Source organism: Pristis pectinata, chromosome 6 (genome assembly GCF_009764475.1).
Source record: "Pristis pectinata isolate sPriPec2 chromosome 6, sPriPec2.1.pri, whole genome shotgun sequence".
NCBI classification, from domain to species: Eukaryota; Metazoa; Chordata; class Chondrichthyes; order Rhinopristiformes; family Pristidae; genus Pristis; species Pristis pectinata.
The window spans coordinates 104,609,339-104,623,186 of record NC_067410.1 but is presented as its reverse complement, the minus strand read 5'-3'; the positions used below and the strand labels follow the sequence as shown (position 1 = coordinate 104,623,186).

General features: G+C 42.5%; 1 protein-coding gene across 1 annotated transcript in view; it reads right to left on the bottom strand.

Moving 5' to 3' along the window:
- LOC127571939 (mediator of RNA polymerase II transcription subunit 12-like protein) overlaps window positions 1–13,848 on the bottom strand; it is a 499,625-nt gene that overhangs the window by 468,772 nt on the left and 17,005 nt on the right. The window contains exon 3 of the mRNA XM_052018705.1: window positions 2,765–2,869. Within this exon, the coding sequence (XP_051874665.1) occupies window positions 2,765–2,869 (105 nt within the window). The remainder of the gene's footprint in view (window positions 1–2,764; window positions 2,870–13,848) is intronic.

The window sequence follows — 13,848 nt, the reverse complement described above, 5'->3', positions numbered from 1 at the left end:
AGAAAGTTGGCAAAAAAAAATTTAGTCAAAAAAATTAAAATTTAACTTTGACAGCCTTTTAACAAAAATGCATTTGAAATTATGTTTATAAGAAAGAATGTTGACTTTCACAAAAGCAGAGTATGCAGGAAATGGCCAGTGGATCAGGCAGCATCCAAGGACAGGTGGACATAAGTTAATAATTCAGTACAGCAATGTTAATTCACTTTCTCACCCCTCAGGTTCTGCCCCATCCACGGAACAGTTCTAACACTTAATGATTAGAAAGGGAAAAGATTCACAAGGGTGTTACCAGGACTGGAGGGCTTGAGTTACAAGGAAAGGCTAGGACTTTTTTTTTTCCCCTGGAGCATAGGAGGCAGAGAGGTAACCATATAGAGGTATACAAAATCATGAGGGGCAGAGATAAACTGAATCATCAGTCTTTTTCCTAGGGTAGCTGGATCTAAAATTAGGGGACCTAGATTTAAGGCAAGAGGGGAAAGATTTAAAAGGGACACAGACGGTGGTGGGTATATGGAACAAGCTGCCAGAGTAAGGTGCAGAGGTGGGTACAATTACAAATGTTCAAAAGACATTTGGACAGGTACGTGGATAGATGATGTTTACAGGGATACAGACAAAACGCAGGCAAATGGGACTAGCTTGGATCGACATCTGGATCAGCAGGGACGAGTTGGGCCAAAGGGCCTGTTTCCATGCTGTACAAATCTATGACTACAACTAATGCTGCCTGTCCACATTCCTAACGTCATTCCCTTCATAGATATCAGCTGAAAAAAAAATAATTTAGATTCTCAACTCCACTGAACTCAAGTTACAGAGAATGGTCAAGCAGACAGACTCAGAGGACTTTATTAAATATCTCTGAGTGCATAAACAGTGTGATAGTCAATTTAAAAATACATGTACTGCCATTGTAATGCTTACACACATCGTACCAAGATGCTTGGGTATGTTTGTAGACTCACTGCCTGGCAAAGACGACTCGACATCTTAAATATTTTGAAAACTGTGACAAGTTGCGGACAAAAAGGGTAACCCATTGTCAGACTGTCTAGGGCAGTGCAAAGGTTTCTAACTGGCAACAGGAACACACACTACATAAGGTGGGAGTGATTAAAGACCAGTTTGATCAAAAAAGCCTTGGATTTCTCTCAGCACCTTTCACCCATCTTTCAGGACATTCTGAAGGACATGGGAACCAACAAAATACTTTAAAGGTGCAGTCGTTTCACTTATGTGGAAAATTCAGCAGGCAATTTGCATACACAAGCCCACGCAAACAGCAATAATGCTGATATGGTCTTGCTTCCCCCGCCACCCCCCCCCCCCCCCCCCAAAGGATGAGGGGCACAGGATGACCTTCTAAATAGCACCACAGGATCACTTGCATCCACCTGAGAGGACAGGCAGAACTTCGGTGAGCTCCCACCTTGAATCCCTACCTAGTTCATCTGCAGTGTTGTTGGGCAAAAGATTCCAGGATTCAGATCTAACAGTGAAGAAGGAATAGCAATGGTGTGTGACTTGAAGGGATCACTGAAGAGGATGATGTTGTCCTTTTTGATAGTTGAGGTCATAATTTTGGGTCAGAGCAACCAAAGCAAGTAACTACTGTGGATTTCATAGATGCCAAAGCACACTGCAACCATAATGCACTGATGGTGGAGGGAATCAACTGCTTCATCCTGGATGGTATCTAGCTTCTTGTCAGTGTGGGTGCTGCACTCACCCAGGCTAGTGGAGAGTATTCCGTCACACTCCTGACTTCTGCTTGCAGATGGCAGAAAAGTTTTGGGAAGTCAAAAGGTAAGTCACCTACCTCCATTGAACTAGGAGTAAAATCCTTCTAACAAGAAAGGCTATTTAAAAATGTCAAAGCAACCTTAAAATGTACCAAACCATCTCAAAGAAATCTTTAATCTTTACACAAAAGAGTGAACAAAACAGAAGTGCAAACACGCTCTGTGGCGAGATCTTAAGCCACATCCGCACCATGGCAACAGGGATACAGAATTTTCATACTAGGCTGAAAATATCAAAAAACTCATCTCGTAAAAAGCAATCTCATTAGATTCAAATACCTGAACTAACAATTGGTGCAGGATTTCAATTAGACCAAGCCAAGAGGGAGATAAAGCAGTTGGTTTCAGACAACAGAAAGTCAAATAAAGCAACAATGATGTCAGATCACAGTAATCTTCCAGCATTATTCCAGTAGATATGTTTAACATTTAAACAGATTCCTTAACCCCAATAAGCACAAATTCCAACACCAATGGTGACAAGCATTTTTTGCTTCCATAAACAAAGATACGTGAATGATTAAAGCATACAGCATTTACAATATGCATTATTCTTAAGAAAGTTCACACAAGGCAGCAAAATACCATTAAATGCTTGACATAGTATCCAGCATGTTCATACATTTATATTACCTCCAAACCTTTGGAATACAACAGCCCTGGAGGTTCTCAATGGCTCAGCCTGCTTATCCAATGAACAGCTTTGGCCAGCGTCCATCAATAATTAAACAGGCCATCTTCCTTACCTAAAATGCATCGGTGCTCACTTGATGGCTCAAATACAAAAGCATTGTCTTCTGAGAAGTCAATGCTGTAAAGGTAACAATTGTGAGAAATAAAGTATGAGCTGAGGGAACTGAATATAAAAAAAATCCATCCTTAATCCAGTCATCCCAGCCACCATGGTGATTCACCAGCCATTAGAACAATCTGACTTAACCAAAGGAATCTCTTACCTTTGCTGGGTTGATGACGATGTTCCGGGCTGAGCCATGTTCATCCCCAGAGAAGGCAGGCTGATTGTTGAACCCCTGCTTTACATTCACTGCAGTCAACTCATCCTGCAAAACAAGAGACAATGGGTCAGTTCTGTCAATTCGAGACTGTAAAAGGCCACAATGATGATTGCATGGGAGCCTTTCTGTCTAACTCCTGTTCAGCCAAGAATTCAATTGGCAAGAATATGAGAGCAATGCATAAACCAATCAATTTCTTTAGCAATGACTGGCACAATCAAAATAGCATGAAGAATGCAAAGAGAGAAACCTTTCTGGTCCCTCGAGAAAAACTGCTGAATTTTGATACACGTTAAGAATCCAACTCGTTTGTTACCACTTTACGAGGTCACATACACTCCTAAAGCTGAAAAATACCAGATCACCATAAGCACAATGAACACTAAGCTTAGTCCATTAGTCCCAAAACCTGCCAAAAAATTGGGGCTGTGCCACAAAGAGGTCACTGAGCCATAACAGACTTGCTCTTTGTTCCATTTTGATTGTGACATTTGCAATGTTGTCTTTGTACATCTTTGTGTTTCCATACAAGCCCCTTGCCAGATACATCAGTGGGAAACGTTGATCTAAAGTCACTGTTAAAGCAGTACATAATGACATCAGTGTTTGCGAAGCTCAGGCATTGCTGAATAATCTCAGCGACACTAGAACAGCTGCCACTCCATTTGACAAAAAGGTAGACACCACACCTGCGCCTTACCACCAAACTCAACCACAGCTTGAAATACATGCAACTGGGTCAACAAGCAAATCAACTGTGCTCCAGACAGCTGTATCTTTGAACATTAAAATTTCACAATACTCTATTTCAATGGTCACCTTTTGCACAGCTCTTCATCAGTAGGTGTATCCCCGAGAGTTATAAACTGTCCCACTCCCTTCATTACAGGCCATGCCTGGGTTAAGAACACCCCTATATACAAACAAGCTCCCTTTGTACTAACTCAATACACTCGTGTACTGAATTGATCTGTATGAATGGTATGCAAGACAAGTTGTTCACTGTACCTCGGAACAAGTGACAAAAATAAACCATTTCCAATTCAAAAGTCCAACGTACGTACGTAACTAGGCAGAACTTATTCCTTTCTCTTTCCTCTTTTAGTAATTGTTCTTTCTCATTAGCCTTATGCACCTTTGATACTGTTCATTACAATGCAGCCTTTTGCTGCCTTGGTGAAGCAGCCAGCATAATCAAAGACCCCACCCACCCAGGTCACTCTCTCTTCTCTCCTCTTCCATCAGGTAAAAGATACAGGAGCCTGAGGGCACGTACCACCAGGCTCAAGGACAGCTTCTATCCCACTGTGATAAGACTATTGAACGGTTCCCTTATACGATGAGATGGACTATGACCTCACGATCTACCTTGTTCTGACCTTGCACCTTATTGCACTGCACTCTCTGTAGCTGTGACACTTTACTCTGTACTGTTATTGTTTTTACCTGTACTACATCAACACACTCTGTACTAACTCAATGTAACTACACTGTGTAATGAATTGTCCTATACGATCTGTATGCAAGACAAGTTTTTCCACTGTACCTCAGTGCAAGTGACAATAATAAACCAATACAGTGGAGGTATGGCTACCATAAAGTGATTTTTGTGTATTTTCTGACTTATGAACAAAATTGACTTATGGACATCAGCTGTAAGAATGGAACCCATTCATTACCCAGGGACAGTGTATAGTCTGAAGTGATTTGAACCTCATTTAGAATTTACAACACAGTGGTGCTCGGTATTTTTTTTCCCAGAAATTATACAAATTACGCAATGACAAAAGCACCTTTTATACACATCATTACAAGTGGAGGGAAGATTTCATTCTGGATTTACTTTTGGGAATGAGACACTGTGGGCCAAAGGGCCTGTTCCTGTGCTAATCTGTTCTCTATGGTGTGTGAGAATGAAGCTGGGCAGATGGTAGCGAGTATGTCAACTATAATTGGTCTATGGAAAAAGATAATGATAAAATAAGAGTAAAGGTTCTAAAATGGGAGAAAGCCAATTTCATCAAAGAAAAAGCAACTTCGCATATGTGGACTGGAAATAGTTTTTGCAAGGCAAGTCAGTCAGAGCAACAGAGACACTTTATTTATGGAGATTCTGGGAACACACATCCCCACAAAGGAAAAGGTTGGATGGCCAGGTCCAGAGATCCCACATTACAAGATACATGAAGAATAAGACGAGGTTAAAAATAAAGTTAACTTACATGAGATAATACAGCAAAGACCTGGGCAAGTATAGTGAGTGTATAAGTACACTGAAAGGGTGGAATTAGTAAAGCAACGAGCTCATGAGAAAGCAGTAGCAAAAGATTAATCAAATAAAAATCTGTATGTTTTAAGAACATAAAGAGCAAGATGAAAGAGTGGGGCCTCTTAAGGATCAAAAGGTAATCTCTGCCTGGTGCTGTATTTGTAGGCAAGATTCTTAATGAATGCATTGTAGCCATCTTCACAAAACAGAAGGTTGCTACACTTGAGGAGGTGAAGTAAAATATTGGATGAAATAAACATAGTAGTGAGAGAGGAAATAATAAGGAACGGGTTTAACATCTTTGAAAATGGTTGCACATGGTAGATTGGTCAAAAAATTGAGATCCCATTGGATCTAAGAGATTGTGGCAATTGGATCTAAAATTGTCTCAGTAATGAGAAGCAAAGGTAACTAGAAGGGTGCAACTCGTGGGCTCAGTACTTGATCCTTTTCTTTTTGTAATAAATGCTTATGGTTCAAATTTAAATGGAGGGGATATGACAAATAAGTGTGCAGATGATATAAAAAATTGGCCATAAAGGAGAAAAGCTGTAGAGTGCAAGAAGATATTGACGTTCTAGACATTTGGGGAGAGAAATGTCTTAGTCCAGAGAAGTACAAGGTCACGCATATGGGGAGGTGCCACAAGTAAAATAAGTGGAAAAATACTGAGTGATGTAGAAAAGCAAAGGAACCTGGAAATTTATGCTACAGACCTTTAAAAAGTTGGCAAAGCAGCTCCATAAAAAGCTGGATAAAAAGGCTTACAGGATGCTTTCTTTTATTTAGCTGAAGCATAAAATATAAAAGTAGATCGATCACAATGGAACTTAAGGCGTAGACAACACTAATCAGGCCAGACTGGATTACAATTACAGTCACCACATTATAGGAAAGATGCAACTGCACTGGAGAAGGTGTAGAGGGAATTTACAAGGATGTTGCCAGGACTGGAAAACAATAGCCATGAAGAAAAATTAGATAAACTAGGGTTACTTTCTTTGGAACAGGAGGCTGAGGTGAGGATGAAGAGAGATGTATAACATTACAAGGGGCAAAAACAATCTAAATAGAAAAGTCCTATTTCCCTTAGTTAAAGGAGCACAGGTACGTATTAACCAGTGTAAGTAGCAGAGGGAACAATAAGGGAAAATAGTTCTCACCCAGAGGGTGATAGAGGTCTGGAATTCACTAGCCATAGATACAGCCGAATAAATGTTATCTACACTTCCAGTTGCACTGTGACTAACCTGCTCTTATATTTTATGCTTCAACTAATAAAGACCATCCTGTAAGACTTTAAATATACCCTGTGGACCTGTTCTGCCCTCTAAAGATCTGTAGACATACACTTCCAGCAACAATCATATTTACAAAGCACAAAGAGTTAGGTTCCTGCAAAGATAAAGGTCTAGTACTGCAAGGTGGGGTAAGGCTGGATGATACCTTTCCATTCACCACAGACGTGATAGGCACAATGGCCTTGTGCTACACCCTAAACTTTCTATGATTCACTATTAATGGAACATCCTTTCTGCCTCATTGCATCCAAAGTCACCAAGGAGCACCTAATCGAGGGATTGTTTGGCCAAACCCAGCCTTATTTTGCCCAAGGTTCCAAAAGTTCTGCTGGTCCCAGCCCCCACTGTGAATAATCCAAATAACAGATGCCAGCACATCTGTCACTCTGGTCCATCACCGGACTTCAACTGGAGCCAAGGCATGAAGGGAAAGCCTCCACTGCAATCCCACACCAGACAGACCTGGAAGCTCCTGACCTGGAGATTAGTAGGAGAAAGCCCTGGTTTTCCCCAATTACTTTAAAAATAATTTTTAAAATGACAATAAAGTGTTTCATTGCATTTTGTATCAAAGTTTAAATAATATTAAATGTAAAAGTGCTTAATTTAAATGCTTAATTTCAGCAGCATTAATTAGCCAAAATTGCTTCAAGAAAAATTTAAAAGCTGGTATTGGTATATTATTGTCACTTGTACCGAGGTACAGTGAAAAACTTGTCTTGCATACCGATCGTACAGGTCAATTCATTATACAGTGCATTTACCTTGAGTTAGTACAGAGTGCATTGAGGTAGTACAAGTAAAAACAATAACAGTACGGAGTAAAGCGTCACAGCTACAGAGAAAGTGCACTGCAGGTAGACAATAAAGTGCAAGGTCACAAGGTAGATCATGAGGTCATCTCATTGCATAAGGGAACCGTTCAATAGTCTTATCACAGTGGGATAGAAGCTGTCCCTAAGCCTGGTGGTATGCATCTTCTACCTGATGGAAGAGGAGAGAAGAGAGAATGACCTGGGTGGGTGGGGTCTTTGATTATGCTGGCTGTGACAAAAACTTGAAAAATGTAAATTGGAGATGCCTGTAGGCCCCTTTCCCATCTTGCCTCTGGGTCAAGAGATGGGGCCTTAGTGGTTCAGCACCTCACACTTAGCTGCCAGATGCTTCCCTGTGTGGAGGGATTGAGTGTTAGGGAAACCAGGTGTGAGAAGATGGGAAAAGAAAGCAAACAGAGACCCAAATTTAACTCCATTCAGCCAAACTTCTGTACAAGATCCTTCTCGACTATGGAGCTTCAGGGTGGGCACAACTGGAAATTTGACAGGTTACATGCTAAGGGGAGGAGCTTAAGAAAATACATCACCAAGGCTGTGGGTTAGCAGGGACAAGGTGGACTGAAGGACCTACACCAGTAAAACTCAATTAATCCACTGTTTGACTATTCAGAAATCCCAATGGTGCGGTGCCTGTCTGACCTGGCTCGGTTTCCTCCACTCCCTTGAGACTCAGCCAGTTCCATTCCCCATGCTCTCTCGAGATTCATCTGGTTCCGTTTCCTAGTTTAAGATGTTATATGGCAGAATAATATTATGTTGAAGTATTAATAGGGATAACAGCTAATAGTCTGGAAAATCTACTTGTCCAACATTAATGTTCTGAGCATGCCAAGTTCATGGAGTTTTACTGCATTTCTTTGAGGTACGGAAAAGTAAAGGCAGCAGAGAATCTACTATAATTTATATTATTTTTGTAACTGGATTGATCATATGACATAGGAACAGAATTAGGCCATTTGGTCTATCGAATCTGCCCTGCTATTCGATCATGGCCGATTTATTGTTCTTTCTCAACCCCATTCTCCTGCCTTCTTCCCGTAACCTTTGACGCCCTTACTAATCAGAAACCTATCAACCTCCACTTTAAATATACCCAATGACTTGGCCTCCACAGCCACCTGTGGCAATTAATTCCACAGATTCACCACCTTCTGGCCAAAGAAATTCCTCATCTCTGTTCTAAAGGGACACCCCTTTATTCTGAGGCTATACCCTCTGGTCCTAGACTCTCCCACTACTGGAAACATCTTCTCCACGTCCAATCTAACCAGGCCTTTCAATATTCGGTAGGTTTCAATGAGATCCCCCCCTCATCCTTCTAAACTCCAGTGAGTACAGGCCCAGAGCCATCAAACACTCCTCATACATTAACCCTTTCATCCCTGGGAGCATTCTTGTAAACCTCCTCTGGACCCTCTCCAATCCCATATCTTTCCTTAAGAGAAACAAAAGACTGCAGATGCTGGAATCTAGATGAACCACAAGATGCTGGAGGAACTCAGCAAGTCAGACAGCATCCTTTTCTGTGCTAGGAAAAGAAAAGAAAAATAAGCAAGGTGCAGGGTGGTTGTGGGGCGGGGGGGGTTGTGAAAAGAGGGTTGATTTACTTAAGATGGGAGAATTCGATGTTCATCCCGTTAGGCTGCAAGATTCCAAGATGGGAAATGAGGTGCTTTTCCTCCAGTTCGCGCTTGGAATTCTCCCGGCAGCGGAGGAGGCCGAGGACTGACATGTCAGAGATAGTGTGGGAGGGGGGAGTTGAAGTGACTGGCAATGGGGAGAATGAGGAGTGACTCCCCATTGCCAGTCACTTCAACTCCCCCTCCCACACTGTCACTGATATGTCAGTCCTTGGCCTCTTCCACCGCCGGGAGAAATCCAAATGCAAACTGGAGGAACAGCACCTCATTTTCTGTCTTGGGATCTTACAGCCTATGGCATGAACATTGAATTCTCCCACTTTAGGTAAACCAAACCCACACCCACACCCACCTTGCCTCTTCTTTTCTTCCCTTTCTCAGCCTCTCTTTTTTTCTCCTCGCCATTTTTTTTCCTCTCTCCCTTTTCCCCCTCCCTGCCTGCCTCCACATCTTTGACCCATCCCCTGGTGGATCTGCTCTCCCCTGCACCTGCCTATCACTATCTCTTACCTACATCTACCTATCACCACCTTGTGTCCACCCTGCCTCCCCCTTGTCCACCCATCACTGCTCTGTTCCCCCCCCCCCACATATTGGGCTTCTCCTTTCCCTATCTTCAGTTTTGAAGGGCCCAAACCCGAAACATTGACCGCCTGCTTTTCTCCACAGATGCTGCCTGGCCTGCTGAGTTCCTCCAGCATCTTTTTTTTAAATCCTTCCTTAGACCTGGGCGCAAAACTGCTCACAATACTCCAAATGTGGTCTGATCAACACCTTATAAAGCCTCAGCATTACATCCTTGCTTTTATATTCTAGTCCTCTCGAAATGAATGCTAACATTGCGTTTGCCTTCCTTACTACTGACTCAACCTGCAAGTTAACCTTTAGGGAATCCTGCACTAGGACTCCCAAGTCCCTTTGCACCTCGGTTGAAGATTGAGGAGCATTGGAGATTGCAGAAGCTGGAACTCTGTGCTAGAACATGGAACATAAGACATAGAACAGTACAGCACAGTACGGGCCCTTCAGCCCACGATGTTGTGCTGAACGATATGTACACCTCCTCCATGATCAATCTAACCCTTCCCTCCTGCACAGCTCATAACCCTCCATTTTTTTTTAAACTTCCATGTGCCCACGGTACATCCAGACACGGTAGTGTAGCGGTTAGCATAACGCTATTACAGCGCCAGCGACCCGGGTTCAATTCCGGCCACTGTCTGTAAGGAGTTTGTACGTTCTCCATGTGTCTGCATGGGTTGCCTCTGGATACTCTGGTTTCCTCCCACATTCCAAAGACGTACGGGTTAGGAAGTTGTGGGCATGCTATGTTGGCACTGGAAGTGTGGCGACACTTGCGGGCTGCCCCCAGAACACTCTATGCAAAAGATGCATTTCACTCTGTGTTTCGATGTACAGGTACATGTGACTAATAAAGATATCTTATCTTAAGAGTATTTTAAATGTCCCTATTCTATCAGCCTCTACAACCAATCCCAGTAGTGCATTTTAGGCACCCACCACTCTCTGTGTAAAGTACCTACCTCTGACATGGCCCTGAACATTCCTCCTCTGACCTTAAATGGATGTCCTCTGGTATTGGCTATTTCCACCTTGGGAAAAAGGTATCGACTATCCAATTTATCTATGCTCCTCATAATCTTATACACCTCTATCAAGTTGCCTCTTATCCTGCATCGCTCCAAAAGATGAAAGCCCTAGCTCGCTCAATCTTTCCTCAAAACATGTTCTCTAATCCAGGAGCATTCTGGTAAATCTCCTCTGCATGCTCTCTAAAGCTTCCACATCCTTCCTGTAATGAGTAGACCAGAACTGAACAATACTCCAAGTGTGGTCTAACCAGGGTTTTGTAGAGCTGCAACATTACCTCGCAGCTCTTGAACTTAACTCCCCAACTAGTGAAGGCCAGCACTCCATACGCTTTCTTAACCACCCTATCAACTTGTGTGGCAACTTTGAGTGATCTATGGACTTGGACCCCAAGATCCCTGTGTTCCTGCGTACTGCTCAGAATCCTGCCATTAACCTTGTACTCCACCTTCATGTTCGTTCTTCCAAAGTGCATCACTTCACACTTTTCTGGATTGAACTCCATCCGCCACTTCTCCACCCAAATCTGCATCCTGTTGTAACCTACGACAACTTTCTACACTATCCACAACCCCGCCAACCTTCACGTCATCCGCAAACTTACTAACCCATCCCTCTACTTTCTCATCCAAGTCATTTATAAAAATCACAAAGAGTAGGGGTCCCAGAACAGATCCCTGTGGAACACCAATAGTCACCAACCTCCAGGCAGAATATTCGCCCTCTACTACCACCCAAGCCAATTCCAAATCCATGCAGCCAAGTCTCCGTGGATCCAATTGCCTCAGGACTTTCTAGATGAGCCTACCATGGGGAACCTTGTCAAATGCTTTACTGAAGTCCATATACACCACATCCACCTCCTTGAAAAACTCAATTAGGCTCGTGAGACATGACCTGCCCCTCACAAAGCCATACTGACTATCCCTAATCAGACTATGCTTCTCCAAATGCTCATAAATCCTGTCCCTAAGAATCCTCTCCAATAGCTTGCCCACCACTGATATAAGACTCACTGGTCTATAATTCCCAGGATTATCCCTATCACCTAGCTCAACTATACTTTGCAATCACCATGGTAGATATCACCAAGTCCCAGGAACAAGAGCATGACAACAGTTCAAGAAGGTGACACCACCATCTTTGAGGGCAATTAGAAAATGAGGAATAAATGCTTTACAATAATATCCACATCCCACAATATGAGTAAAAGCAAACCACAGAAAAACTTCTGAAGCATTGTAACAATTGTAATGTAAGAGGTACAGCAGCTAAATTATGTACAACATGCTTCCAGTACAGCAAGGAAATAAAATGGGAAGATATATTGTTTTAGTGGTGCTGGTTAAGAGATCAATAACAGGCAGAATCAAGGGGAGAACTCCTCTGCTCCAATCAAAGTGGTCCCATCAAACCTTGGATATCCACCAGACTGATGGGTTCGAGTCTAACAGCATATCCCAGAGCTGGTATCCTTGACCACGCAGCACTCCCCCTGCATGGCTCTGGAGAAAGTCTAGGTGCATGTGCTCAAAGCCCGAGACTGATATTTGAACCACAACCTTCTCTCAAAGGAGAAACCCCAGCTGACACCTTTACATTCAATCAAGTGGGCATATGGCCCCAAAGTGAAGTCTTGAGAGAAGTAGAAAGAGTATCTGTAGTTGACTGCACTTCAGTGACCAACACTGACGAATGCAAGTGCAGCTGGTGGGACAGGCACAGCTTAAAGTCTTGCCGCGCAGCAGGGTTTGCTCAGTCAACCCTTTCTTTTGTGCCCCAGATAACAAAGCCAATATAGCTCTGGTGCACTAGATGAAGCACTTGCAAAAAAAAACACCCACAAGCCCAGGTGTTGAGTGAGAAACCATAGTTGCAACTTTCAAAACAAGTCACCTGCTAGGAAATAAAAATGTTCATCAAATTGGTTTATTTCATGCCATTTCAAACCAGTTAAATCAACATAAAACGAAAATTCAATTTTTAAGACAAATTATTTTCACATCAATTCATTAAATTAATAAGACTATTTGATTGTAAGCGATCTAATTGGTCTTTTACTCTGGAGGAGAGGATGGGGGAAGAGAAAATTCCTCAATGAATGATAATAGGAGCAGATATCTGTAAATGCCATGCCTAACACAGGACTACAGCAAAGCCTAAACACGCTCAACTTAAATTCAGAGAAGGTAGGCAGGCTTGTAATTATGTAATACCTTTCATGCATTACAGAGAAAGGAATATTTTCGCAATGTAGTCTGTTATAAAATGGGAAACAGAGCAGCCAATTTCCATACAGCAATATTATAATTACCAAATCACCTGCGTTATTGTTACTGGTTGAAGGATAAATATTGGCTAGAATGCTGGGGGATAACTCTTCAGGGGAAGTTTATGAGAGGGAACCTAATCTGAAAGATAACACTAAACAGTTCAGCACTCCCTCCCAAACATATTGAAGCATCAGGCAAGTTTCCTATGCCCATGGAGTGAGGACATGATCGTAGCAGACAAGACTAAGATACCAAATAACTGAATTTGGTTGGGATATTCACAACAGTACAACTGTCTCTCAACACTGTGAATCCAAGGTTACACACTGAGAACAGTTGATTGGATAAGATGCAAGACCTAATCAGAGCTCCTCGCATTATCTCCCAGCATCAGTTTCTGAATAACACACAGACCCTGTGTGAACAAAGAATCTGTCCAAATCCAAGCTGCCACAGCGGTTGATGCTGGGATTCCTTGAGCATCATTGCATTATTAATCCAAAGCATTTAGAGCAAAGCTGGACCAATGGAAACAAATTTTCCTGACAAACCCAACGATCCAAGATTTTGTCTCTCAGCAAACTTTCCTAATTAATAGAGGTAGGCAGGACTTTGTGGGCCAAGGGAGCTCTGCTCTGTGACTTTACAACACGAGCTAAAACAAAGATGAAGGATGGGCTGGTTTATTGCAATCAGTTACTCACACAACCGAAAGGATGCAGAGCAGGTTTAGATTTACCAAGTGAGGAGATTATCTGGCCCATAATCTTTCTGTTGCTATTCCTACCAAGTCTTCCCTACAGCTACACAGAATGAACAAAAATCCAGCTGGGGGAAGTTATAGAGTTACACAACATGGAAGCAGGCTCCTTGACCCAACTCATCCGTGCCAACCAAGGTGCCTACCTGATCTCGTCCCATTTGCCCACATTCGGCCCATTTCCCTCTAAACCTTTCCTATCCATGTACCTGTCCAAATGTCTTTTAAATGTTGTAATTGTACCCGCCTCTACCACTTCCTCTGGCAGCTCATTCCATATACCCACCACCCTCTGTTCTTGAACTATATTGCACCCTATTGTCACAAAGTTTTT